This window comes from Neomonachus schauinslandi, chromosome 14, assembly GCF_002201575.2.
Source record: "Neomonachus schauinslandi chromosome 14, ASM220157v2, whole genome shotgun sequence".
NCBI lineage: Eukaryota > Metazoa > Chordata > Mammalia > Carnivora > Phocidae > Neomonachus > Neomonachus schauinslandi.
In genome coordinates, this window is record NC_058416.1 from 7642037 (window position 1) to 7666421 (window position 24385).

General features: G+C 37.6%; 1 protein-coding gene across 1 annotated transcript in view; it reads left to right on the forward strand.

Moving 5' to 3' along the window:
- RTTN (rotatin) overlaps nucleotides 1-24385 on the forward strand; it is a 150799-nt gene that overhangs the window by 24099 nt on the left and 102315 nt on the right. The window contains exons 11-19 of the mRNA XM_021686411.1: nucleotides 1562-1732; nucleotides 6775-6987; nucleotides 8542-8654; nucleotides 10837-10963; nucleotides 17464-17589; nucleotides 18108-18224; nucleotides 19026-19165; nucleotides 21866-22037; nucleotides 23645-23744. Coding sequence (XP_021542086.1) covers nucleotides 1562-1732; nucleotides 6775-6987; nucleotides 8542-8654; nucleotides 10837-10963; nucleotides 17464-17589; nucleotides 18108-18224; nucleotides 19026-19165; nucleotides 21866-22037; nucleotides 23645-23744 — 1279 coding nt within the window. The remainder of the gene's footprint in view (nucleotides 1-1561; nucleotides 1733-6774; nucleotides 6988-8541; nucleotides 8655-10836; nucleotides 10964-17463; nucleotides 17590-18107; nucleotides 18225-19025; nucleotides 19166-21865; nucleotides 22038-23644; nucleotides 23745-24385) is intronic.

Genomic DNA, 24385 nt, shown 5'->3' on the forward strand with positions numbered 1-24385 from the left:
TCCATATTATGTCATGTGTCAGAATTTCATTGCTTTTTAAAGCTGAATGATGTTTCACTGTACATATATATGATGTACCACATTTTGTTTATCTGTTCATCTATTGATAGACACGTTTCCACCTTTTGGCTATTGTGAATACTGTTTCTGTGAACAATGATGTACAATTACGTGTCTGAGTCGCCGCTTTCAATTCTCATAGGTATATTACCCAAAAGTGAATCTGCTGGATCATACAGTATTTTTATGTTTAATTTTTTGAGGAACTGCCATACTGTTTCCAAACTGACTTGACCATTTTACATATTCACCAGCAACTCACAAAGGTTCTAGTTTCTCTGCATCTTTGCTAAAACATGTTATTTTCCATTATTTTTGATAATAGCCATCATAATGGATGTGAAGCCATATCTCGTTGTGACTTTGATCCTGTATATAATTTTTTTGGGGCCTCATACCTTTTAATTTTGCTTCCAATATATTTATCCTTGAACAAAAAAATGTGGCATACATTTTTATCCTTAGTTTACAGGTTATTTACTATTTTTATTTTCCTATATTCTCAATGGAAAGGTGAGAGTAAGATCTCCAGTGCTTGTTTGTTCTACTACTATCTTACTGATGCTATCCTTTTACCAGCTCGTTTATGGGCCATGTCAGCATGTGTAAGATGTATTTTGGTCTATATTGTTATGATTTGCAAGTTAGCCGACTATGTTGTAGCTTTCTCTTTGTATTTTATGTATGCCTTTCAACTTAAAGGATATAACTTCTAGTTAAGTACTAAATTATCTATAAATTTATGATGGCAGAACATTTGCCTTAAAATAACCTTATTATGTGGAGAGTTTATACAATTTTATATTTAATTGTTTTTTTAATGATCTGACTTTCCCTGTTCCATTTCTTTAGTAACTTTAGGATCAGTTTGAGGGCAGGGATGTCTCTTGTGCTAATGCATTTTCCCCCATTATACCTGCCACTGTGTTAAGCATATAGTAAGCCTAATAAATACTTCATGAGAGATTTGCATGCCGATTTTTGAAGTTAGAATAATTAAGCTCTAGAAACTAGGAGGAGTTTGTTTCGTTAAGCTTTTGTATTTTGTTTATTTTTATTCATTATCAGAAGTATTGTTTGAAGAAACTTTAGGTGTGCTTATTTTTCATTTGTACTGCTTTAAATTACTTCAGGAGGTATGGGTTATTCTTTTTTTTTTTTTTTTAAAGATTTATTTATTTATTTATTTATGTATCAATCAGTGAGATTGAGGGAGTGAGAGAGAGAGGCAGGCAGAGGGAGAAGCGGACTCTCCACTGAGCAGGGAGCCCGATGCTGGACTCAGTCCCAGGACCCTGGGATCATGACCTGAGCCGAAGGCAGCCGCTTAACCGACTGAGCCACCCAGGTGCCCGGTATAGGTCATTGTTACAGGGAGGAACAGATTTTTGTTTTGGTTTTTGTTCTTCAGTCATAGTATCTTAAATTATTCTCCGTGAAATTTTCCATCCTGGCTCCCTGAAATTTATTGTTTTCCTGTTTCGTGTTTAAATGTCTGCAGAAAGAGAAACTCCTCGTGGTGTTGGGGTCCCTGGGAGATACCATCAGCTACCATAAAAGCGGAGTGAGCGTGGACCAACCCCAGGTCATGCTTGTGCACCACCGGATGGCCTTTGTCAGCATCTCACTGTTTGCAGTCCGAGTACTGCAGTTGCTTCTCCCTGTTGAGAAGGTAAGGCAGGTAATGTTGCTTGTAGTGTATGGAATATTACAAGTAAGTGCTCTGTCATGTATTTCTTCTGGTCACTTCATGGCGTACAAAGATTATATTGGAAATGTAGTCATTGAGAAAGACTAACATTTCTGAACAGTTTTGACAAATCATTTAATACAAAAAAACCAGTAATTCTAAAAAAGTTTTTTCTTTAGGTAACAGAATTGTAGTGTAACATGTTTAGAAAGTACACAGTTCACTGCATTTTTACAAAGTGAATATATCTGTGTTTAAAAAGTGACCACCACCCCAGAACATGAAATAGACTATTACCAGCATTTCAAAGTCCCTTCCCATCCATTACCTCTCCTTCCTCCGTCCAAGCTAAACCCCTCCTTTCTGACTTCTGTCAATATAGATCAGTTTGTCTGTTTTTCGACATTACATAAATGGAATTATAAGGTATGTACTTGCTCAAGATCTTTTTTGAGGTTCATCACTGTTGTTGCTTATAGCAGTTGTTTGTTAAGTTTTTATTGAAAAATACAATTCCATTTTATAACTGTATATTAAAGATGATTTTAGTAGGTGTACCTATTTCTTTTAAATCATCTCTGAATTTGAATGTTAGTGGTAAAATATCTCAAGTGATTCACACACATGTGTTTTATAGTGTACTTATTGCAAAAAGAAAGGTGTGGCATGTTTTGATGAAGGTATGGGAGAAATTACTGCAACTAAAGAACTAGTTCCTGTGCCTTTTGTTGTCCTTTGTCATAGACATTTACCCTTTTGTGGAATTCTGCAGAGCGTATAGTCTAAACTCCATTTTTTCGTAACACTTATATATGCAGTATACTTTCAGGTCACCTGGGAAAGCAAGAATAAAACATTAAATTTTTATTAAAGATTTATTTATTTGAAAGAGAGAGAGAGAGCATGTGCACAAGTAGTAGGGGCAGAGGGAGAAGGAGAGAAAGAATCTTAAGCAGACTCTGTTGCTGAGCACAGAGCCTGACGGAGGGCTCGATCTCACCACCTGAGATCACGACCTGAGCCGAAACCAAGAGTCAGATGCTTAACCGACTGTGCCACCCAGGCACCCCAAAATACTAAATATTAAATTCAGTATTTTGCTTTAGGGAAAAGAGCATCACTTTTGTTAATTTTAATTTTTAACTTCATTCATTAGTTACTATGAAGAAGTGACTAATCTGAAGAAATTCTCCGTGTTGAGGAAATTTTCCAATGTTAGAAGTATTATAAATTGAAGAATTCCAGTCATATAAGATTGTAATTGCATTTAAAATATGGAAGTCTCACTTTACATGATATTATATACTGAAAAATTAGTAGTGCTATATTAACTTGTTATTAAGTATTGCAAATGATCAATCTATCTATAGGTTGTACTATTGATGGAAAACTTATCAATTATATCATATAGTTTTATTTATTGCTTATTACAGATTTTTTTCATTTATGTGCTTTTTGGGCAGGAATCAACTAAAGTAGAAATCAGTAATTTGTTTTATTTTGCGTTACTTCAGTGTTAGAATAATATAAATAAGCCTCCATGCCTCTTTTACTTTTTGAAGTTAGTTATTTTTTATTTGTTTTTGTTTTTGAAGGCAAGTAAGTATCTGTGAATTTTGGTAGTTGGCACTTCATTAGAAGGCCATGGAGGAGATGGCAATTAGGGTATCAGTTTGTAGATGGTTGTAATTGCTTTAAGAACTTTAAAATGAGATCTAAACAAAAATCCTCTGCCATTGCTGTTAAATGTCTTCTTTCAGTTTATATGAATACAAGATTATGCTGCCCTCTGCCTGTTGCTGGCCCACCAAAAGTTGAAGTGCAGTTTGGATTCTGAAACCTACAACCTGGAAAGTGGTTTTTAAATATGAGTTGCCACTTCCCAAATATATAATTTGGAAGTTGGAAAATGATAATATGAATCTGTGTAGAGATTTCCTGGATTTGAAAGTTTTGACAAAATGACCTTGAAGACCTTTCTGAAGTTGGTAATTATTGGTTGAAAAGATTTTGGACAATACCTATGTATAGGTTAAAACAATGCATTAGTAATCTTATGAAAAATAATTTGGTTGGATAAATCCAATTGGTAAAAATAAGAGCTAAAAATACTGGCCCTGTGCTGGAAGCAGGATCCAGAGCATCCTAGGAACCTCTGGGACTGTTTCTTAGCTAGCTGACTAAGGGTAAAGAAGAATTTATACCACAAGGCTTTGACTTTTTCAGTGAGATATATATAATCTAATAATTTGCTAAAGCTGATAGATTCAGAGTAGCACTTCTCAAAGTGTAATGTGCAGATGGATCACCTAGGATCTTGCATATTTACATCCTTTAGTTCTGGAGTAGGACTTGAAAGTCTGCGTTCTAACAAGCCCTTCAGATAATGCTGTGCCTGCTCTGAGTGGGAAGGTATAGAGAGAGCAGTGTTATGCCCCTTTCCCCCTCAGCACATGAAATGATGTTGTTGATTGTTTTTATCTAATAGTGGTGATGGATTGCTTTGAAGTATCTTCACTTTTAGTTCTGACTGACATGTGACTAATGCTTATATATATAGGACAGCTGTCTTCAGTCTCTCGACTGTGATCAGTCCATTGGGCCATGCCAGCATTAAATTTGAGACTAGCATGGTGCTTTGAGTTGCTGAGATGATGATGTAGGGAGGAAGAGTGAAGATGTCAGAATTCCTTAGTGTTGGGGTGAAAAGAAGAAAGGAAATTAATATTTATTAAGTGAGATATGCTAGACATCTGCTCGTGCTTAATTCTCACATCAGCTATTCTTTTCTGACTAGAGTCAGAGAGAGCTCTTTTAAAATTAGAACACAGTGCCTTTGGCATTAAATCCATGAGGATTTGGTATCTTAGCATAGTGCCCAACTCACAAAATCTCCTTGGCTAATTCCTCTTTCTCTTCCTAACCTTTGAAAGGAGTGGGACCCCAGGACTGACCAAGGTCCTCATGAGATGTCCTCCCATTTGTGGTCTTAAATACCATCAATTTGCTGACACCTCCTGGATTTATAGTTCCAGAACACATGTGTCCCCTGAACTGCAAACTCATTTTTCAGTTCTGCTCTGTTCTTTCTATAGTCTTCCTTCTCTGGGTAGATAGCACCTTCATTCTTCTAGTTGGTTGTTGATCAGGCAGAACGCTTAGAGTCATCCTTGATTCCTGTCTTTCACACATCCCTGGATCTAGTCCCTCTGCAGAAGGGTCATTTCTTCCTTGACATCTATCTGGAATCTGAACACTTCTTGCCATTCCCACTGCTGTTACCAGGGTTCAAGCACCTTTCGTGCCTAGATTGTTGCAGTAACTTCCTCAATGATGTCCCACCTTCCACCCTTGCACTGTTTCACCTTTTCCCTACAGACTGCTCTTGATACTTGCTTGAAATTTTCCAGTGCTTCCTCCAAAGACAAGTTTTAAGCCTTAGCTGATGTGGTCACTTTGCCCCTGCGCCCATCCTTCAGTGTTAGCTTCACTGGTCTTCTTGCTGCCAGATATACCCTATCTCTGGGTCTTTGTACTTGCAGTTCCCTCTTCTATGGATGCTTTTCCTCCAGATAATCCACACAGCTCCTCACTCCTCCAGGTCTTTACTTAAATGTCGCCTTATCAGAGAGGCCTTCCCCTCTAGAGTAGTAGCACTTCCCTTGTTCTGCTCTGCATTGTATCTCTTCCTCTCCATCTTTCCCATCCCTTGTTTGTTTTTCTTCTTAGCACTGCTGGTCACACCTTATATCTTATGAAGTATATTGATTTACTCTGCCTTCTTCACTGGAATGTTCACTTCGTGAGGGCAGAGGCTCTGTTTGCTTCCTGCTGTGCCCCCAGGATCTGGCTTATGGTAGGGGAACACAGTAGGGGCCCAATAAGTATTGCTGAGTGAGCAAATAATAGGTGGTCAGGTAATTCAGTTTGCCTCTCTTTTTTTCCCCACTAAGAGAGTTCTTCACAGAATCATGAAATTTCTCTTGACTTTCTAATAGCTGCTATCTTAATAGCGGGTTTTTATTTTTCATGCTTATGTTTGATTCCTTTGGTTTCTGATATTTATTTGGCAACTTTATTTCATACAGAAGCATTTTTTAACTGATTCAAACCTTAATTTTAGATTTTCAGGTGGTAACTAATTATTCTTAAAATAAGTTATCCATGAAATAAATGGTGACCAAACCTACTTTAATAACGACATTATTTCAGCCAAAGTAGTGAGCTCTGCCAAATGATTTTCTCCAAACATTAAATTTTTAATCCTTTTTGTTTCCTTAATTGATTCATAGAATCCTATCACTAAACTATAATCATTAAAAAAACAGAACCCAAACAGTTCTTTCAATTTTAAATCAGTTGAAGTTAAAATATGTAATATTTCATTTGGGCCTGTGGTTTTATACTAATTAAGGGTCAGTCTTCTTTGGGTGTTCTAGAACTATTTAAATATTGTTGAATTTCCCTTTTTCCCTCTAAAATACAAACTAAACAAAAAATCAGTTTCTGTTCAAATCAATCTGTAGTTATGTTTGATTTAGTGTTATTCAATTCAATATGTAGTTAATAAGCCCTGGGTTATGTGTTCAGCTTTGTTTGGTTGGGAAGTGCTTGTCTTCAGGAGTTTATTGCATTATTCTGGAGATTTATGTGTACAGCATGAAATAATCAGATCAAAAAGCCTCCTGCCTTCAGTTCAGTAGCAGAGTTATAAACAAGGTGGAGGGTCCAGTTCTAGCTGTTGGTAGTTCTGGTTGTTGGTTTGGGGAAGAAGTTAAGTATCCTGTGTCCCAGGCTTTGGGAAAATGTTGAAATTTGGACTTGAGTTATTCTGGGCAGAGAAAAATTACATTGAACAAGACACAGAAGTGAGTAGTGCATTAGGGAATAGAATTTTCTTTGGAAAAGCATAGACTTTGTGCTAGAGAATGATAAAAATAGAAAGTTGAGCTAGCTACATGAGTAGTCTACCATGTTTCTCTTAAAAAATTTTTTAACTTTTTTTTTTTTTTTAATTCATTAAGGCAAGCCACCTTTTACCGGAGTCTATGTCAGCAGCATTATTTCTAGTTTCTTTGGACATGCCTATTTCTTTGGAATATCCAAATATTCACGAAGCTGTTGTGGCATATTTGGAACAGCTGAATTCTGAAAACTACCGTATTTATAAACGAACTGCAGAGGCTGTTTATTCAATTGAATGTACCTGTAACTTCCTGTCTGATGTTGGGAAGGAGGTAAACAGTTTTGTTAATATCTTTGAAATATTCCTTTGCTAAAATATTTGGAAAATGTAGCCTATACTTTCAAATCAATGGACGTATCATAACTGAATTGTTGGAGGCAGGGTATATTATTACTGAATGGTCATTTATCATATTAAAGTAAGGATATGATTTGTGTAAAGGTAAACGAAGATGTTATGAGACTGATGCACTGCCTACTGCATGAGGGGGCAGGTAAACGAAGACTGTAGATGGATGAATGGTGTGTATTCATGAGACTGGTGGTTTTTAAAAAGGCAGTAATTATTAATGTCTGAATATTTAATAGTGAGTTCCTTTTTGAAGTGATTTACTTTGTATGAACACTGTGACAATTGACATAAACACAACTATAAGGGCCATTTTAGTGCTTATCTGTAGACACACGTTTCCTTTAATATTTTATGGATTCTTAGTACTCACTCACACAAAGAGCCTGATTTTTATTAAATAAAACCATGAACTAGATTGTTTGTAAGGTAGGATGACTTTAGGTGCCATGTTATAGCAATAATTATATATTGTTATTTATCCTTTTTAGAGAAACTGTTAATTGGGATGTTTAATATGTTATCAATGTAGGGGTTAGTGAGTCTTAAAATAGACACTGACTACAGTAGTTGTTTACTGTTTGAAAGTACCAAAATGGGTCCTGAAGATCTTAAAAAATTAGGAGCTAAATATTTATTCCTTTTATTCCCTACAGTGGAAGCTATCTCAACCTCTAATTTTCCTTTAGTTACCCATTATTTTTTTTCCTTTTCTTTAGCCATATCTCAATGCCAGTGGCTTCTTGTTTCCTCCGTGATAGAAGTGCAGATTGTCTTTAAGTTGAATTATTTCTGTGGTATTCTGCATGGTCAGTTAATCGTGCATGTATTGGTTGTCCTTTGTTTGTAGAAGCAGTCAGGATGTAGAAGGGGGAAATGGATCATAAAAATACATGAGTCCTGCTCTGAGTCTACAGTTAGTAGGGAAATAGGGCTACAAACAAATAGCCACTCAATTGTAACCTTAAGCCTACTTAGAGGTGAAAAATAGAAAACTTTCTTGGGCATTTCGTGAGGAATTTTTCCTCCTGGGCTGACATTTTTAGTTTGCTTGTTGGAAAAGTGGACTTAAGCAAATATTAACAGTCTCAAGGACTCTGAATGATCTAATTTCTTTTTTTTTTTAATTTAAATTTTACTTAGTTAACATACAGTGCAATATTGGTTTCTGGAGTAGAATTCAGTGACTCATCACTTACATATAACAGCCAGTGCTCATCACGAAAAGTGCCCTCCTTAATACCTTTCACCCATCTGTCCCATCCCGCAGCCACCTCCATCAATCAACCCTCAGTTCTCTATCATTAAGAGACTCTTATGGTTTATTTTCCTGTCTCCTCCCCCAACCCCTTCCCATATGTTCACCTGTTTTCTTTCTTAATGAATGATCTAATTTCTTGAAATTGCTTAGTTAGCTGTTGAGGATTCTATTGTACATGAATTTGACATTTATTGTTTCATTCTGCCCTTTTTTTAGGGAGAGAAGAATCTCATAGAATTAGTGGAGCTGGCAGACCAAGCCTTGCGAAGCTTTTCCTATCATCAGCATTTCCCCCTAATAAAGGAAATCATCTGCATGTGTTCAAAGATGTAATATTCTCTTTCTTGATATGATTATATTATTATAGGGTGTACTGTGTATGTGTGCACTTAGAAGCAATGAAAACAGAACTGGTCTTAAATCTTGTTACTGTTTTTTAGTTAAAATTGTTTTTATATATGTCTGACTTCTAAACTATATATACAGCTGCATTAGGGCAGTCAGCTATTTTATTCACGGGTAAACTTTAAAAATGTCATGACTGTAAGCAAAATGAATTATCCCTGGATTTTTATACATTTGTTTTAGTGTCCATCCAAACTAAGTATTCAAGCATATTTGTTTATTTATCTTTAAAGTTTTAATTAATAACTTAATTGAGGGTTTTTTAATGTTTCATTGCTTCCTACCTTTTTCCTATACGGATTTTTAGAATGCATCATGCATTGGTTAATTTATTTTGAAGACATTGGGGGTGCCTGGGTGGCTCAGTTGGTTAAGTGTCTGTCTGCCTTTGGCTGAGGTCATGATCCCAGGGTGCTGGGATTGAGCCCCACATCAGGCTCCCTGCTCAACAGGGAAGTCTGCTTTCTCACTCTCCCTCCCTCTGCTCATGCTCTCTCTCTCTCTCAAATAAATAAATAAAATCTTAAGTAAATATTTTGAAGACATTGGAGCAGACTCCTATTTAGAATTTAGTATCTTCATTGCTTTTGGAAAGAGTAAATTCCATGATGATAAATATTAAGTATGGGAGGGCGCCTGGGTGGCTCAGTCGTTAGGCGTCTGCCTTCGGCTCAGGTCATGATCCCGGGGTCCTGGGATCGAGCCCCACGTCAGGCTCCCTGCTCCGCAGGAAGCCTGCTTGTCCTTCTCCCACTCCCCCTGCTTGTGTTCTGTCTATCGCTGTCTCTCTCTGTCAAATAAATAAATAAAAATCTTAAAAAAAAAAAAATTAAGTATGGGATTTTTAAATTAATTAATTTATTACCTCACATAGTTAATGTTTGTGTGTGTGTGTGTGTGTGTGTGTGTGTTTATGTGTGGTAAGAACATTTAAGATCTGTTCTCTTAACAAGTATCAAGAATACAATACAATATTATTAAGTGTAGTCATCATAGAGAACATTAGATCTCCAGAATTTGTGCATCCTGAAAACCTGAAACCTTGTACGCTTTGACCAACATCTCCACATTTCCTGTGTTCCTCAGCCCCTGGCCACCACCATTCTGCTCTCTGTTTCTATGAGTTTGACATTTTTAGATTACACATATAAATGAGATTATGCAGTATATTTGTCTTTCTGTACCTGGTTTAGGTTAATTTAACATAATGTCCTCGTGCTTCATCTATGTTGTTAACAAATGATAGGATTTCTTTCTTTTTTAAGGCTGAATAATATTACATTGTATATATATACTAGATTTTTTTTATTTGTTCATCCATCCATGGACACTTGATTGTTTTCATATATAGTTACTCTTGAACAACACAGATTTGAACTTTGAAGGTCCACTTATATGAGGGTTTTGTCAATAAATATATGTGTTTATTTATTTTAAATAAATACAGTAAATATACTGTAAATGTATTTTCTCTTAGGATTTTTTAAACTTTTTTCCCCCTCTAGCTTTATTGTAAGATTACAATGTATATGTAACACTTATAAAATACAAAGTATGTGTTAATCATCTGTTTATGTTACTTGGAGGGATTCTGGTCAACAGTAGGCTATTACTAGTTATGTTTTTGGGGAGTCAAAAGTTATACATGGATTTTTAACTGCATGGAGGTCAGTGCCCCTAACCCTTGTGTTGTTCAGAGGTCAGCTGTATTGGCTAGTGTGAATAATACTGGGATGAACATGGGAGTACAGATATTTCTTCGAGATATTTATTTCATTTCCTTTGCATTTATAATCAGTAGTGGGATTGCTGGATCATATGGTAGGTTCTACTTTTGATTTTGAGGAAACACCATACAGTTTTCGATAATGGCTGTATCAGTTTACATTCCAAATATGGGTTTTTAAAGACTTTTTTTGTACTTTTTAAGAGAATATTTTTTTTCCATTGAGACAAGTAAGTGCTTAGGTCAATTAATACTGGGTTAGTTAAATAAGATCTCAGTTGGAGGAGTTGGAGTAGGAAGAAACCCCTTCCACTATGCTTTTCAGTCTCTTTAATAACTCACTTACTTTAGATGTCTTGGATATTTTACCTTTTTACCAGTTGGAAATCTGCACAGGCCAGTCCATTACTTCAAGGAGAAAGTCAGAAGGTGTTTCTACGCATGTTATCTCACCCATTACTGCAAGTGAAAGTTGAAACTTACAATTGCTGTCTGGAAATTATTAAGGTGGGTTTTTTGGTTTTTGTTTTCTGTTGTTGAGAGAGAACTAATAGTGGATTCTCTTATTTTATTTTATTTTTTATATAGTATTTTATTTTTTAAGTAGGCTCCATGCCCAGCATGGGGCTTGAACTCATGACCCTGAGATCAAGAGTTGCATGCTCTACTGAGCCAGCCAGTGCCTCTGGATTCTCTTATTAAAACTCTAAAATTAGTTGACATTTTGCATGAGATATAAGAATTATTACCATAGAAATAAATGACATTTATCAACTTTAAGAAATTTTTGCTATTAATTCCCTAAATAGCAAGTCTAGCAATTGAATTGCTTTATTAGAAGATTTATTAAGAATTACCTTTGTGTTGTGTTATTTAATGATGGAAGCATTGTAAGAAAATGTTGATTTCTACCATGTATTTGGGGTGCCAGGGTGGCTCAGTTGGTTAAGTGTCTGCCTTCGGTTTAGGTCATGGTCTCAGGGTCCTGGGATTGAACCCCATTTCAGGCTCCCCAATCAGCGGGGAGTCTGCTTCTCCCTTTCCCTTTGCACCCCCGCCTCCCATCCTGCTCATGCTCTTTTCTCTCATATAAATAAATAAAATCTTTAAAACCAAGGAACAAAAGTCATTTCTATGCTCAGGAAAAATTTGGGGTTATTAACCTTAAATTTTATAGTGTCAGGTCTGTTTTCTTAGTAATATTTTTCTTTTGAAGAAAATATTTTTCTATCTTTTTAAGCTGTAAGATATTTCAGCGTAGAATAGTACATAAAATATTAACTATTTCAATATTGAAAAGAACATTGTACATAGGACAGTACTGAAAAATATATGTTTCTATGTACTCTTGAAAATATACTCTTGGGATGTCTGGGTGGCTCAGTTGATTAAGCATCTGCCTTCAGCTCAGGTCGAGATCCCAGGGTCCTGGGATTGAGTCCTGAATCAGGCTCCCTGCTCAGCGGGGAGCCTGCTTCTCCCTCTGCTGCTCCCCCTGCCTATGCACGTGTGCTCTCTCTCTCTCTCTCTCTGACAGATAAATAAATAGAATCTTAAAAGAAAAAGAAAGAAAATGTACTCTTGTATTTAACATTTTTGTAAATGCTAACTAGATATAACAGATATTTACATTTTGCCACTTTAATTCTGACCCTCTTTTATTCAGAGAAATAAAAATACTAGTTATAACAAACTTTTTTCCTTTCTTTTTTCCCCTTTCTTCATCCACCAAGACAACCACTCTTACAAAGTTGGTGTTTGTCCTTCCCATCCATGTGTTTTATATAGTTTTACTATATATGTGTGTCTTTATGAATAATATATACAACTGATTCTTCTGCTTAAAAAAGTATATAATTTCATACTGTATGTATGTTTTTGCTGCCTTATGCCTTTCATTTAATAGTGGACTCCTACCAGTTCATTCATCTTAACTGCTCTTTAGTTTGAAAGTACTTTTCATTTATTGATATAAATTTAGCTTCAGTCTACTTTTCACTGAAATAAGTTTTGCAGTATTTTTATTGATGGTCTGTAACTGATGGTACATGGGTTTGAAAATGCCATTTTACCTTCTTCCGGAATGATAATTTTGCTGGATATGGAAGTATAGGTCGACTGCTATTTCTCTTAGCACTTTGTCAAGAGTGCTTCTTTCTTGTTAGGCTTCTGTCATTGTTGAGAAGTCTGCTATCAGTTAAATTATAATTTCCTTGGATTTTTTTTCCTCTAGTTGCTTTTAAGATCTTTTCCTTGTCTCTGCTGTTCTCAGTTTCATTGCAGTGTGTCTTTGTGCACATTTTTTATTTATCTTGTTTAGTACTCTTCAGCCAAAAGATTCATGTCTACCTTCATTTCTGATAATTCTCAATTACTACTATTTCTCTTATCCTTGCTGTTCTCTCCAAGTAGAACTCTTACTAGATCTGTGTTAGTCCTCCTTATTTTACCCTTTGTGTCTTTTAAATCCTCTTTCACATTTTCCATATCTTTTTTTGATTTGTTTGGATGGAATTCCTCAGTGCAGTCATTCAGTACACTAGTTCTTTCCTCAGTATTTCTAACTTGCTTTTTAAAAATGTGGTAAAATATATGTAACACAAAATTTACCACTTAGTCATTTTTAAGTATACAGGTAAGTGTCATTAAGCACATTCACATTGTTGTGCAACCATTATCATTCTCCATTTCAAGAACTTTTTATCTTCCCAAATTGAAACTCTGCCCTTTAAACAATAATTCCCCATTCTCCCTACCCCCAGGTCCTGGTAACCATCATTCTACTTTCTGACTGAATGAGACTGTGCTGGGTATCTCATATAAGTGGAGTCATATAGTATTTGCCTTTTTGTATCTGGTTAATCTCACTTAGCATGATGTCTTCATAGTTCATATTATAGCATATATCAGAATTACATTCCTTTTTAAAGGCTGTATAATATTCTGTTGCATGTAATTATATTTGTTGAAGGATCACTATCTGATGAAGGACTTTTGGCTATTGTGAACAATGCTTCTTTGAACATGGGCATACTAATATCTGAGTCCCTGCTTTTATTTCTTTTGGGTATATATATCCAGAAGTAGAATTACTGGATCGCATGGTAGTTCTATTTTTAATGTTTTTGAGGAACTGCCATGCTGTTTTCCATAGTGGCTGCATCATTTCACGTCCCCTACAGTAGTGCACAAGGGTTTCAGTTTCTCTACATGCTCCCTAACAGTTGTTATTTTCTCTTTTTTCTTTCTTTTAATAATAGCCACCCAATCTCATTGTGATTGCATTTAATTTATTTATCAAGTTTTAAATTTCACTGATTCCATTTTTGATTATTACACTTTTTCTTTGCTTTTTTAACTTATTTGTTGTTGTTGTTGTTTTTTCCTATAATAGTCTTTCATTTTCTTCTTTTGCTTCTTTGGAAATTGTGAACATACTTACTTTATAATTTATTTAGATTTTTCTATTATATAGAATGCTTTCATTTATTATGGCCATTGAATCTCTCAAATGTTGATTTCAGTAGGTGATGTGATTTTTGATTGTAAGGTTTTCTTTGGCAGGTGGTTTATACTTTGGGAATCTCATATTCTGTAGACATTGGTTTTATATCTGCTTCTGCCTTGTTTCCAGGGATTTGACAGAGTTGATAGGTGCCGTAGCCCGGGAGGGGCTTGTTAGGAAGATACATTTTCATTTAAGTATGTAGAAATGTTCATCAAAAGAACCAGCTGAGAGGGAAAGATAGAGGGTGGCAGGTGGCTAATTAAGAGAAGCTAGTGCCTTTGAAAATTGAAGGCATTGGGATCTAGAATATTGATGGCTAACTGAGCGTAGGTGGGCTTAGGTATAACAGCATGTTGAAGGTACTTCCTTCCATTGATTCTATATTTTCTTTGAGATTGAAAATAAGTGGCATGTTTAGTGTGTTTGAAATGACTGGCATGAGTAGAAGTTTGATAAAATCAAATAGCAGGATTTGGGGGTTGAATTGAGGGCCCAGTTGATTGTTTTTATAATCTTAATAGTGAAACTAATCTACTTTGCATGATTGGCTGTTTGTGGTTTTGGAGAATGTGAACATTTCGATCCATCAAGTGTTGTGGTTTTTCCTTGATGATGGGAGGGAAGGCCATTGGTGAAAGTGAGCTGAGTAGTTGAAGTGATAGCCCATAGAATCAAAGGAAATAAAAGGTAGATGGAAGGAAGTAGTTAAGACTTACAGACTGAAGGTCAAAGAAGTAGTATATTGTGAGATGTTAAGCAAGGTAGAAACCTATGTTTATGATTTTAGAGGGGAAATAAGTGGAAGCTAAATTGAAGTGTTCCTGAGTTACAAGGCAGATAATGGTTATTGAGATGAGGAGGTCAAGAAGCTGAGATCCATATGTGTGGGATAGTTCTTACCCTCAGAAATTTAGAATAGTGGAATTGGTTTTGATGTTCAGGTCCTTGAAGTGGACTTTAATGAATTCCTTGGAATGCCTTGCCAGCCATTATGAAGCTTTGAATTTTATTCTAAGTACAGTGAGAAGCTATGAATGATTTTAGGCAGGGAAGTGATTTGATCTGTTTACCTTTTTAAAAAGATCATTCTTCCTATTGTGTGGGGAATTGATTGTCAGGGGTCAGGAGTGGAAGCCAAAAGACCAATTCCACTCTAGTAGCCCCTGTGAGATATGATCATGTGGTGGAGATGAAGGAGAAAAATGAATTCAGAATGTATTATGGACGTAGAGCTGGTTGGTCTGCTGATAATGGGAATAGGATATAGAAAGTGGTCAAAGAGGAATTCTGGAGTTTGGGATTTAGTAGTTGGATTGATGGTGGTGTCCTAAGTATCAGATTGTGGGTTGGATAGAACTGTTTTGAACCAGTCGGATGATCTGGTGAGAGACTGGGGGAGAGAAGGCCATTTAGGGTCTAACGGGTTAGAAGTTGGGCACGGAAGAAGCCAGCACCAGAAACAGAAGTGTCTGAGGTGAAAGGGGAGCATGCATTCCTGGGCAGAATCAGATGACAACAGAAGTGAGCCCATTGGGTTTGGTGTCAGGGGGGTTGACAGGAGGCCTCTAGGGGGTGGTGGGGCCTGACATCCTACCAGTGTGGGTGGAGGAGAACCTGGGAGTGAGCACATCGAGACTGAGGACTTGTGCTGTGATGCAGAGCTGGAAGATAGGCTGTGAGCAGCAGGGACCCCTTAGAGTGTGTCAGAGGAGTACTCCTCCTCTGAAGAAGTAGTGAAGGTGCTGGAGGAGAAGACAGTTGCAGGAACTAATAGGTGTTAGGAGGAGACCTAGGATGCAGTTTAGCAGGTAGGACTGGTCTTTGACAGCATTCATAGTGTTTTTTTGTGTTGTGGAAAGACCAATATAGGTAAGTTGATATATTTAGTGATGAGAAAGAAAGGTGTTTCATTAAGGATTAGGTATTATTCCCTTATATGGATTAGTGAACTGAAGGTCAGAGAGTTCAAGGTTTTTTTTTTTTTTTAAGATTTTATTTATTTAGGGCGCCTGGGTGGCTCAGTCGGTTAAGCGACTGCCTTCGGCTCAGGTCATGATCCTGGAGTCCCGGGATCGAGTCCCGCATCGGGCTCCCTGCTCAGCGGGGAGCCTGCTTCTCCCTCTGACCCTCCCCCCTCTCATGCTCTCTCTCTCTGTCTCATTCTCTCTCTCAAATAAATAAATAAAATCTTTAAAAAAAAAAAAGAATTTATTTATTTATTTATTTATTTATTTATTTATTTATTTACAGAGAGAGAGAGAAAGTGTGCACTCAAGCTGGGGGAGGGGCAGAGGGAGAGAGAGAGAGAGAGAATCTCAAGCAGACTCCACAGTGGGCACAGAGTCTGCTGCAGGGCTCAGTCTCACGCCCCTGAGATCATGACCTCAGCCGAAATTAAGAATCGGTTGCTTAACTGACTGAGCCACCCAAGTGCCCCGAGTTTAAGGATTTTGAGGAAGTAACTTTTTTTTTAAAGACTTTATTTATTATGTATTTGGGGTGGGGGAGATAGAGTGTGTGAGCAAGTGAAGGGAAAGGAGAAAGAGAATCCCAAGCAGACTCTCCACTGAGCGGGGAGCCCGACGCTGGCCTTAGTCTCATGACCCCGAGATCATGACCTGAGTTGAAACCAGGAGTGGACACTCAACCGACTGCACCACCCAGGCGTCCCAAGTGAGAGAGCTTTTATTAAACCATAGGCCAACGCTATGCTCTTTCGAAAGCTTGTAATATAAAGTTATTGTCTAGCATGAAGTTAAAATCTAAAGAGAAAAAAATATATGTGTGTGTATATATGTGTGTGTGTGTGTGTAACTTTTTGACCTCTGATTTACTGCTTGTGGTTAGGAAGTAGTATTTTGCAGGGTGAATAAAATTCCATTTCTGAGAGTCATTGTTGATTTTATTTTTATGTTTTATATTGTATTTAAATTCTGCTAATATTTCAGGTAGCTTTTACCCCCTTCTTAAGCAGTCTCTAAGAAAATACTGTCCTCTAACTCAAATTGAGAAAAGAATTTATGATGAGTTTGAGAGACGGCATGGAGTCAGTACTTTATTCAGGGGCAGAGCTGTATTGATGATAAATATCCTGCAGATATATTGTCCTTCCCTTCCTGCAAAACTTCAAGTCTATTTTTATTTGAATTTTGTTTTTCTTTCTCAAACCTCAGTGAGCAAAATGCAAACACCCTAGGATAAGTTTACTATTAATTTTTTAATAATAAAAAATTATGAACAACTTCACGAGATTGATTGTCTCAGAAGTTTGGTTATTTAATTTATCAAAACTCTTCTTGTTGGCAGAAAGTAACATAACATATATCCTAACATATATCATGTAACATGCCTCAAAAGGCAAGAGAAATTTTTTTCATCCTCTATCAGGTAAAAGAAAAGTTTCAGTAAAGTGAAAAAAATTAGAATTAAATTGTAAACAGAAGAAAGAGGAATCCTTTGGAAAAATTAGTGTCACTAATTTTTAAAAACTATTTTACAGGAATGCTTAGGTGTCCATAATGTCACTAAACCTGTGTCTTCACTTTGTAATGGAATTCATTTTCTACTTCACCCGAAAGTTTTGTATGAAATCTCTGCATTTGGCATTCAAGAGCCCAAAAATGAGGTATGGCATAAGAGTAAATGCAAAAGACAAGTGTACTTATTAGATACTCAGTTAAATCAAGATCCTATTCTACTATAACTAGATAGTATAATGAGAAGTTGAAAAGAAACTTGCTTTTGATTTATGGGTTCAGTTGAGATGTTATTTACATAAAAAATGTTAAGGAAAACGTGAGAATCACGGTAAAGCACATACTTGTTCTCAAAGAATTCAGAGGAAGCTCTTATGTTTTTCATGTGAGATATGAACTCTATGGCATTATAGCCAGCAGGTTATTTCATCGGGGAAATTTTTATTTAATGCAAACATATACCTTAAAGATTAAAAAAAAAAAAGGAAATCATTAGGGAGGAAGGCTGAGAACAGAATGTAAGATGAAGCTATGGAATATGAGCATTTGAAGGAAGAGATGTTAATTAGAGCACCTTTCCAGATTTGACACAATGTTAGAGGTGCACACGGGTGACTTTAGTGGGAGCCTCACTTTGCCGGGTCACGTGATGCGTGTTGTTGAACAGGTGAATGCTGCCGCCAAGGCCATCCTGCTGTATCTGCTGCAGGGACGATTGATGATGACAGCGGTGACCTGGAACAAGTTTATTGAGTCTCTCTGTCCTGTCATTCCAGTGCTGCAGGTACTCTGGGCGAGTCCCCGTTTCCTATACCTTTTATCTCGGGCGAGTGTGATTGATTGAAACGTGTGCAGACAGCAGAGCTGTCCTGTGAAAGAAATGAGGAGACGCCGTGAAGGCTCTGTGGGAAGGGGGCAGGGAGTGGGTGGCTGTCTTGTTTCTGGAAGAAGGTTAAACCAGGAGAGCTAATTTGTCTGTGTGCACTTTATGGATCTGGGTGGGAGGTTAAGAAGAGGGGTGCAGGCATTTGGCACTGACTGTGAAAAATAGAACTCAGCCTTATATAAAGGCTTTTAGGCAAAGCTAACAGTGCTTTTTAAGCAGATGTTACATAACTAAACTTGCCTGTGAATTGCATCCATGTATGTATGTGATCAGAGTGTTACTTTGATTAACAGGTTCTGGGAAACGGGCGTTTCCAGCAGTGATTCTGGGCACTGAGGAAGAGTGAGGGGCATTCAGGGCACTCTCCCGCCTCCACCTGTCATGTGGGCACAGGTCTGAAGATCTGGGAAGCACCTCATCTAGGGGAGGTGCCACTACCAGAATCTTGGAAAATAGAAAAATCAGCAAGTGTCAAGAGAGTTGGCATATTTTCCTGAAGTTGTCCAATATTGTTTTTTAAATACAACTTTACATAGGCTTCTTACCTCACATAGGTTATTTTGACAAGTGACTATTCACCTGAGTTGAAAGAAATTTAGGGGTTGCTTGACAGGCTAATACAATTCTTATTTTCAAGTTAAAAGGTTCAGCAATATGTATAAAACCAAGAGTACTTTCTCTTTTTCTGCAATCTGTTAGGGCTATGCTGACACAGAAGATCCTTTGGGTAACTCCATTCTCCTCCTGAGCAAAGGGAGTCCTGAGGCAGGCGAAGGGGCTCTCCCCTGTACCACCCGACTGAAGTCCATGCTGCGGCTCCTGCTCGTCAGAAAGCCGTCGTAAGTGTAGCACGATCTTCTGCGTGTACAAGATTAGTGGGGGCATTCTAAGAAACTAGAGTAATTCTATCATTCCCAAGTACGGTAGAACTAGAGAAGGTAAAGGGAAGTGACTCTCCATTGTTAGGCAGAGAGAGGAGACCAGTGTGTGAAACTAAACAGACATGAGGATGGACCTTTGGGTGCTTTCCTGAAACCTTCACTGGCGGCCAGCCTCGCTGTCAGATCAGCGTGCGTTCTGGCACTGCCGTTCTGAGTGCTGTGGGCGGGTTCGAGAGCCACGGGGATGAATAGATTGGAAATAGCCTCCTCTTCTAAACATTTGTCCTGAAAATCAAATGTTCATAAAAGTGTGGTGGACCAGTTGACCATATACCAGAGTAAGTAGGCATTTTAATCTTGCTTAGTTTGTCCTCTTATTTGGGAAACTGGAAAAGTGTTCTTTTCCCCACCACTAGTATAAGTGTCATTTAAACTAAAAGAAAAAAATACATTGCCTTCTTTCCCTCTCTGTCAGTGCGATGTGGATCTTCTCTATAGCTCTCTTTAGGTAACAGTGGTTAGATTTTCCCTCACTGAGAAGAGAAAAAAGCTTAGAGTCATGATGGATAAGCAGTGATGAAGGGCAAGAGTCGGTTGCAAAGGCTAGGAGGATCAGACGTCCTTTTGACAATGAATAAGTTTGCTTTACTCAAACCTTACATCAGGATAATATAGTGGCTTATTTATAAACACACGGTCAGACTGAAAAATAAGGAAGTAGGTGGAAATAATCTAAAACATTAAGAGAATGGAGGGAGGAAGATCAAGAAAAGAGACTACAACCATAGCATAGAGAGTAAAGTTACCTAGAGAGTAAAGTGATACAGGAAGCAGGGGCAGATGGAGTTAAAATGTCTGTTCTCCTCGGGAGTTGGTCTCCATACGACTGGGCAGTGTCTTTATTAATGTGCTAGGGTAGTATTCTTCACCCCCGGATTTGGAGATGTAACACAATAGAAGTTTATTTCCTGTTCACCTTTGGGGGCCCACAGTCTCCACGTAAACAAAGACATACTCATCAGGAAGGACATTCCAGGGGCTTAGAGATCCCCTCCCAGGAGTCCAGGGCAAGGCCAGAGCACTTTTCCAGTAAGGTAATTTTCTATCACACAGATCTTACAATAGTTTGAATTATATATTTGTTCTCATCTGAGTCATTCTATCCCCACCAGACCATAAACTCTGTGTAGGCAAGAACCCTGTCCATTGCTGATCTTTATGTCCTTAGAACTTCATAAAGTACTTTGGACATAAATATGCTCAAAACATATTTGTTGAAGGAAATAAGTGGTGAGAATAACTGGACTTGTTTCCCCATGCTAAACCTAAAAAAAGGCTAAATTTGTATACTAGAGGAGATGCATAAGTATATGCTTTATATATTCCACTCTGGCCTTCTTGCTGGGGGCTGACAGCCCCAGAGTTTAATATAGATGGCCTTGGCTTGGAATGAAAGGAGCAAAGGAAAAGCTTTCTGTAGGTGTCTTGCTATTTTAACAGCAGATGGTAGAGGGAGAAAGTTTGTCTGACTTCTCACACCATCTTGGGGTAAATATCAGTACTCTGAAGATGATATCTATTAATAAAATCACTGTAAATTTCTGGTAGATTTTGGAAGTACTTATTGGATGTTAACTATGTGTCTAAGAGCCGTGGTAGGCTGTAGGAAATTAATAGCACTCAACGTGGGCACAGCACCGCCCATATGGAATTGGGCATGTAATTGGGAGAAGAAATGTTACCAGTTATACTTTATTATTAATTGTAGTAAAGCAAGATCAGTGGTATGCCACAGGGACTTCAGGGTGACAGGACCACACACAGCAAGGTGACCTAGCCTTGGCTGCGGTAGGGAGGGCTCCCTGAGTCGTCTTATAAGTGATACTTAAAACCTGGAATTTGGGTTATCACTTCAGATTTTCCCATTTTTTATGTAGTTCAAGGACCTGTCAGAGTAGTGATAGATATCTGGTTGTCTCACTGTCTCCCAGCTCCATGCCCTTTGCACTTGATTTTCATTTTTCCATTTCATTGTCTAATGGCATGCAATATTTAATCTTTTCTTGAAATCTCCCACCTTCTACTCAACTGACCTTAATCCTAATCCATTCCAGATAAAATAGAATTTTGATGGTAATTACAAATATTTGCATTTTCTTATTTGGGAAGAATCTGACTCCTAATATAAGAACATTTTCATACATTGTTGTGACATCACATTTTAGTTATTAATGTGATTACTCTCCTGGAGGTTTGACCTAATGTTTATATTCTGTTCATGAGTCTGTGATAATTTTTGATTTTGAGCTAGATCATTAGACTTCAAGTCAGGGGTTATGGATGTAATTTCCAGATTTTACTAATTTATTGCCATTGACTGTGATACTGACCATGGACTGTGAAGTCTCAGTGAGTCTGTCTCTTCATTTGTAACTTGATTATTCTTTATTTCTGATATTTATTTATAAATATAAAATTGAAAGAATAATTGTAGTTGTACACTATTTTAATAGAAAAATAAAGTACCTTTATTAGTAATGTCAGTATAAACATGGCAAATTATTGTGTTGATATACAATAATGCTTTGTGATTATAGGCTTTTACAGTATAGACATTGTATATTACAAAATGTTGACTGAAACACTTTGTTTCTTTAGGGTCCGTTCACTAGCATTAAAGCTTTTAGCGTGTCATCTCACAAGGGAAGAAGGGGCTGACAGGAAGCGCCCTTCAATAGATGCCAGAGTTCTCTCCAGAGTTACTAATTTATTTATCGTGAAAAAACCTATTGAACTCAAATTGGATGACAGAAGAGAACTGATTATTAAGGTGACTATAACTGTTGGGTTTATTATTTCATGGCTACTTGATACATTTGTATATCACATATTTTATGTTACATTCTTTCGTTTGTGTGTGCATCTGAGAGGAGGAGAAGTACTAGCTAGCTTCAAGTGTGGTTATTCATGGCTAGTTTGAAACTGTGTTCTGGCCTTGTCTGGCTTCTGGATACATTTATTTATTGAGTAAATATTTCTTGGGTGCCTACCGTATGCCAGGCATTATATCCCTTTCATTTAATATATACACTGGAAATGCAAATTAATTTGAATACCATCTTAAATACAATATAAGGTTAATGTAGTGGAACGAAATTCTGTGGTGACTCTTAAAAACAAATATTACTGACATAAAAACTATTGGAAGTTCTTCTTGTTCTTATGTTGGAAACAGCCTATAAGGGAAAAGGAGAAAGTTCCTATGATACAAGTTATCAGCCTCTTCGTTATGAGAGGCAAAAAATAATATAGATGTCAAAGGTGGTTTCTCTTAAGTGTTACAGTGGTTCTGGGATTTTGTCGTTAATCTCTTTCCTAAATCTTTGGCTTCTTATATACCTCCAGAGGCATATCATCCATTTTCCTGTCTTTAGCCAGGACTGTACCCAGATCATCCTGGACCAATGCAGGATTAGATAAAGAAAAGCTGTTCGTTATCTTCATTGATTCATTCCTATTCTTTATAGCTTCTCTTGTGACTTCAAGGGTACAGTCTGTCAGTTTTTATTGAAGTTTAGACCAACCCCCCAAAGCCTGTGATGGTATTGTACAGCCCCAGATAATATGATGGATTTTTTAAATGTTCTTCTAATCTAAGTGTTCAGGGCCATGTGACAAGCCCCAGCAGGAGGATTGGAGAACCTTCCCCTGACTACAGGTTTCGTCCTCCTGGGGACTCCCTGAGTACTGACCACTGGTAGTTGTTCCTGTGCCCTGTGAGTGATGTGGAGGAAGGTGGGGAGGAGGGGTTCTAGCACTGTCTTTGCAAGTCCATGTTAGAGCCCAGAAGATAGCAGTGCGGGGGGGGAGGGGAGGGGGAGGAGTGTTGTCTTTGTCCTTTTCCTCTCCCCCTTCACTTTTGGGTTTGCCATCTCAGACCCTGTCCTGGCATGAAGTGACAGTTAGGGACTGGTATTGGGAGTGGCTGTGTTGGAGTGCTGGGCAGCAAGTCCTAGTAGAGAGCCATGTGCTTCTAAGAGGGGAGAAAGGCAGAGGGCCAGGGAATTCTAGCTGTTGGCTTCTGGGAGCCGTGGAGAAATATGGAGTCACATGTCTGGGGTCACTATTCTTAGGTTACTACCTGTAGAGATGTTAGGTAGCTTGGTTTTCTGTGAAGTTCTTAAGGTGCTAATGGGTTATGAATTACTTCCTGGCACAAATATAATCTTAAAAAGAAAGGCTTATTTGACATGATGGCTCTTTGTTTTAGATCCTAAGTTTTCCCTGACATAGCACATCATTGCTACAAATTTACACATAAATATATCACTTAAGTAAGTGGACTTTGGAGCTTTTGTTCTTATGATATGAATTATGTAATTTTATTGCACAATTGAAAGTAGATGAAAACAATTTTTTTTTTTTTCTGGTTTTCAGTTGGAGACTGTTGAAAAGGTATATGAAATCTTTACCTCAGATGATATCGATCTTGTTTTGAGAAAGTCAGCTGCAGAACAGTTAGCTGTGATTATGCAAGGTAATGTCTTTTAAGGAAAATAATTTCTGTAGTGCTGGTAATTGAATTTTAGATAGCTATTTGCAATGGTATCAGGAGTTGCAAACTGCAGTTTTGGGGGCCAGATACAGGCTATGGCCTGTTTTTTTTTGTTTTTTTTTATAGCCCTTAAAAATGGTTTTAACATTTTTATTTAAAAAAAAATTTTTTTTAATATTTTACTTATTTATTTGACAGAGAGAGACACAGCGAGAGAAGGAACACAAGCAGGGGGAGTGGGAGAGGGAGAGGCAGGCTTCCTGCTGAGCAGGGAGCCCGATGTGGGGCTCGATCCCATGACCTGAGCCGAAGGCAAACGCCTAATGACTGAGCCACCCAGGCACCCCTATTTTTAAAAAAATTTTAAAAAAGATTTTATTGATTTGAGAGAGAGAGACAGAGCACAAGCAGGGGGAGGGGCAGAGGGAGAGGCAGAAGTAGGCTCCCCACTGAGCAGGGAGCCCAATATGGGGCTGCATCCCAGGACCCCTGGATCATGACCTCCGCCAAAGGCAGATGCTTAACGGACTGAGCCACTCAGGTGCCCTGGTTTTAACATTTTTAAAGAGTTATTAAGAAAAAGAAACAAAGAATATGTGACAAAGACGATTTGTGACCCGCAA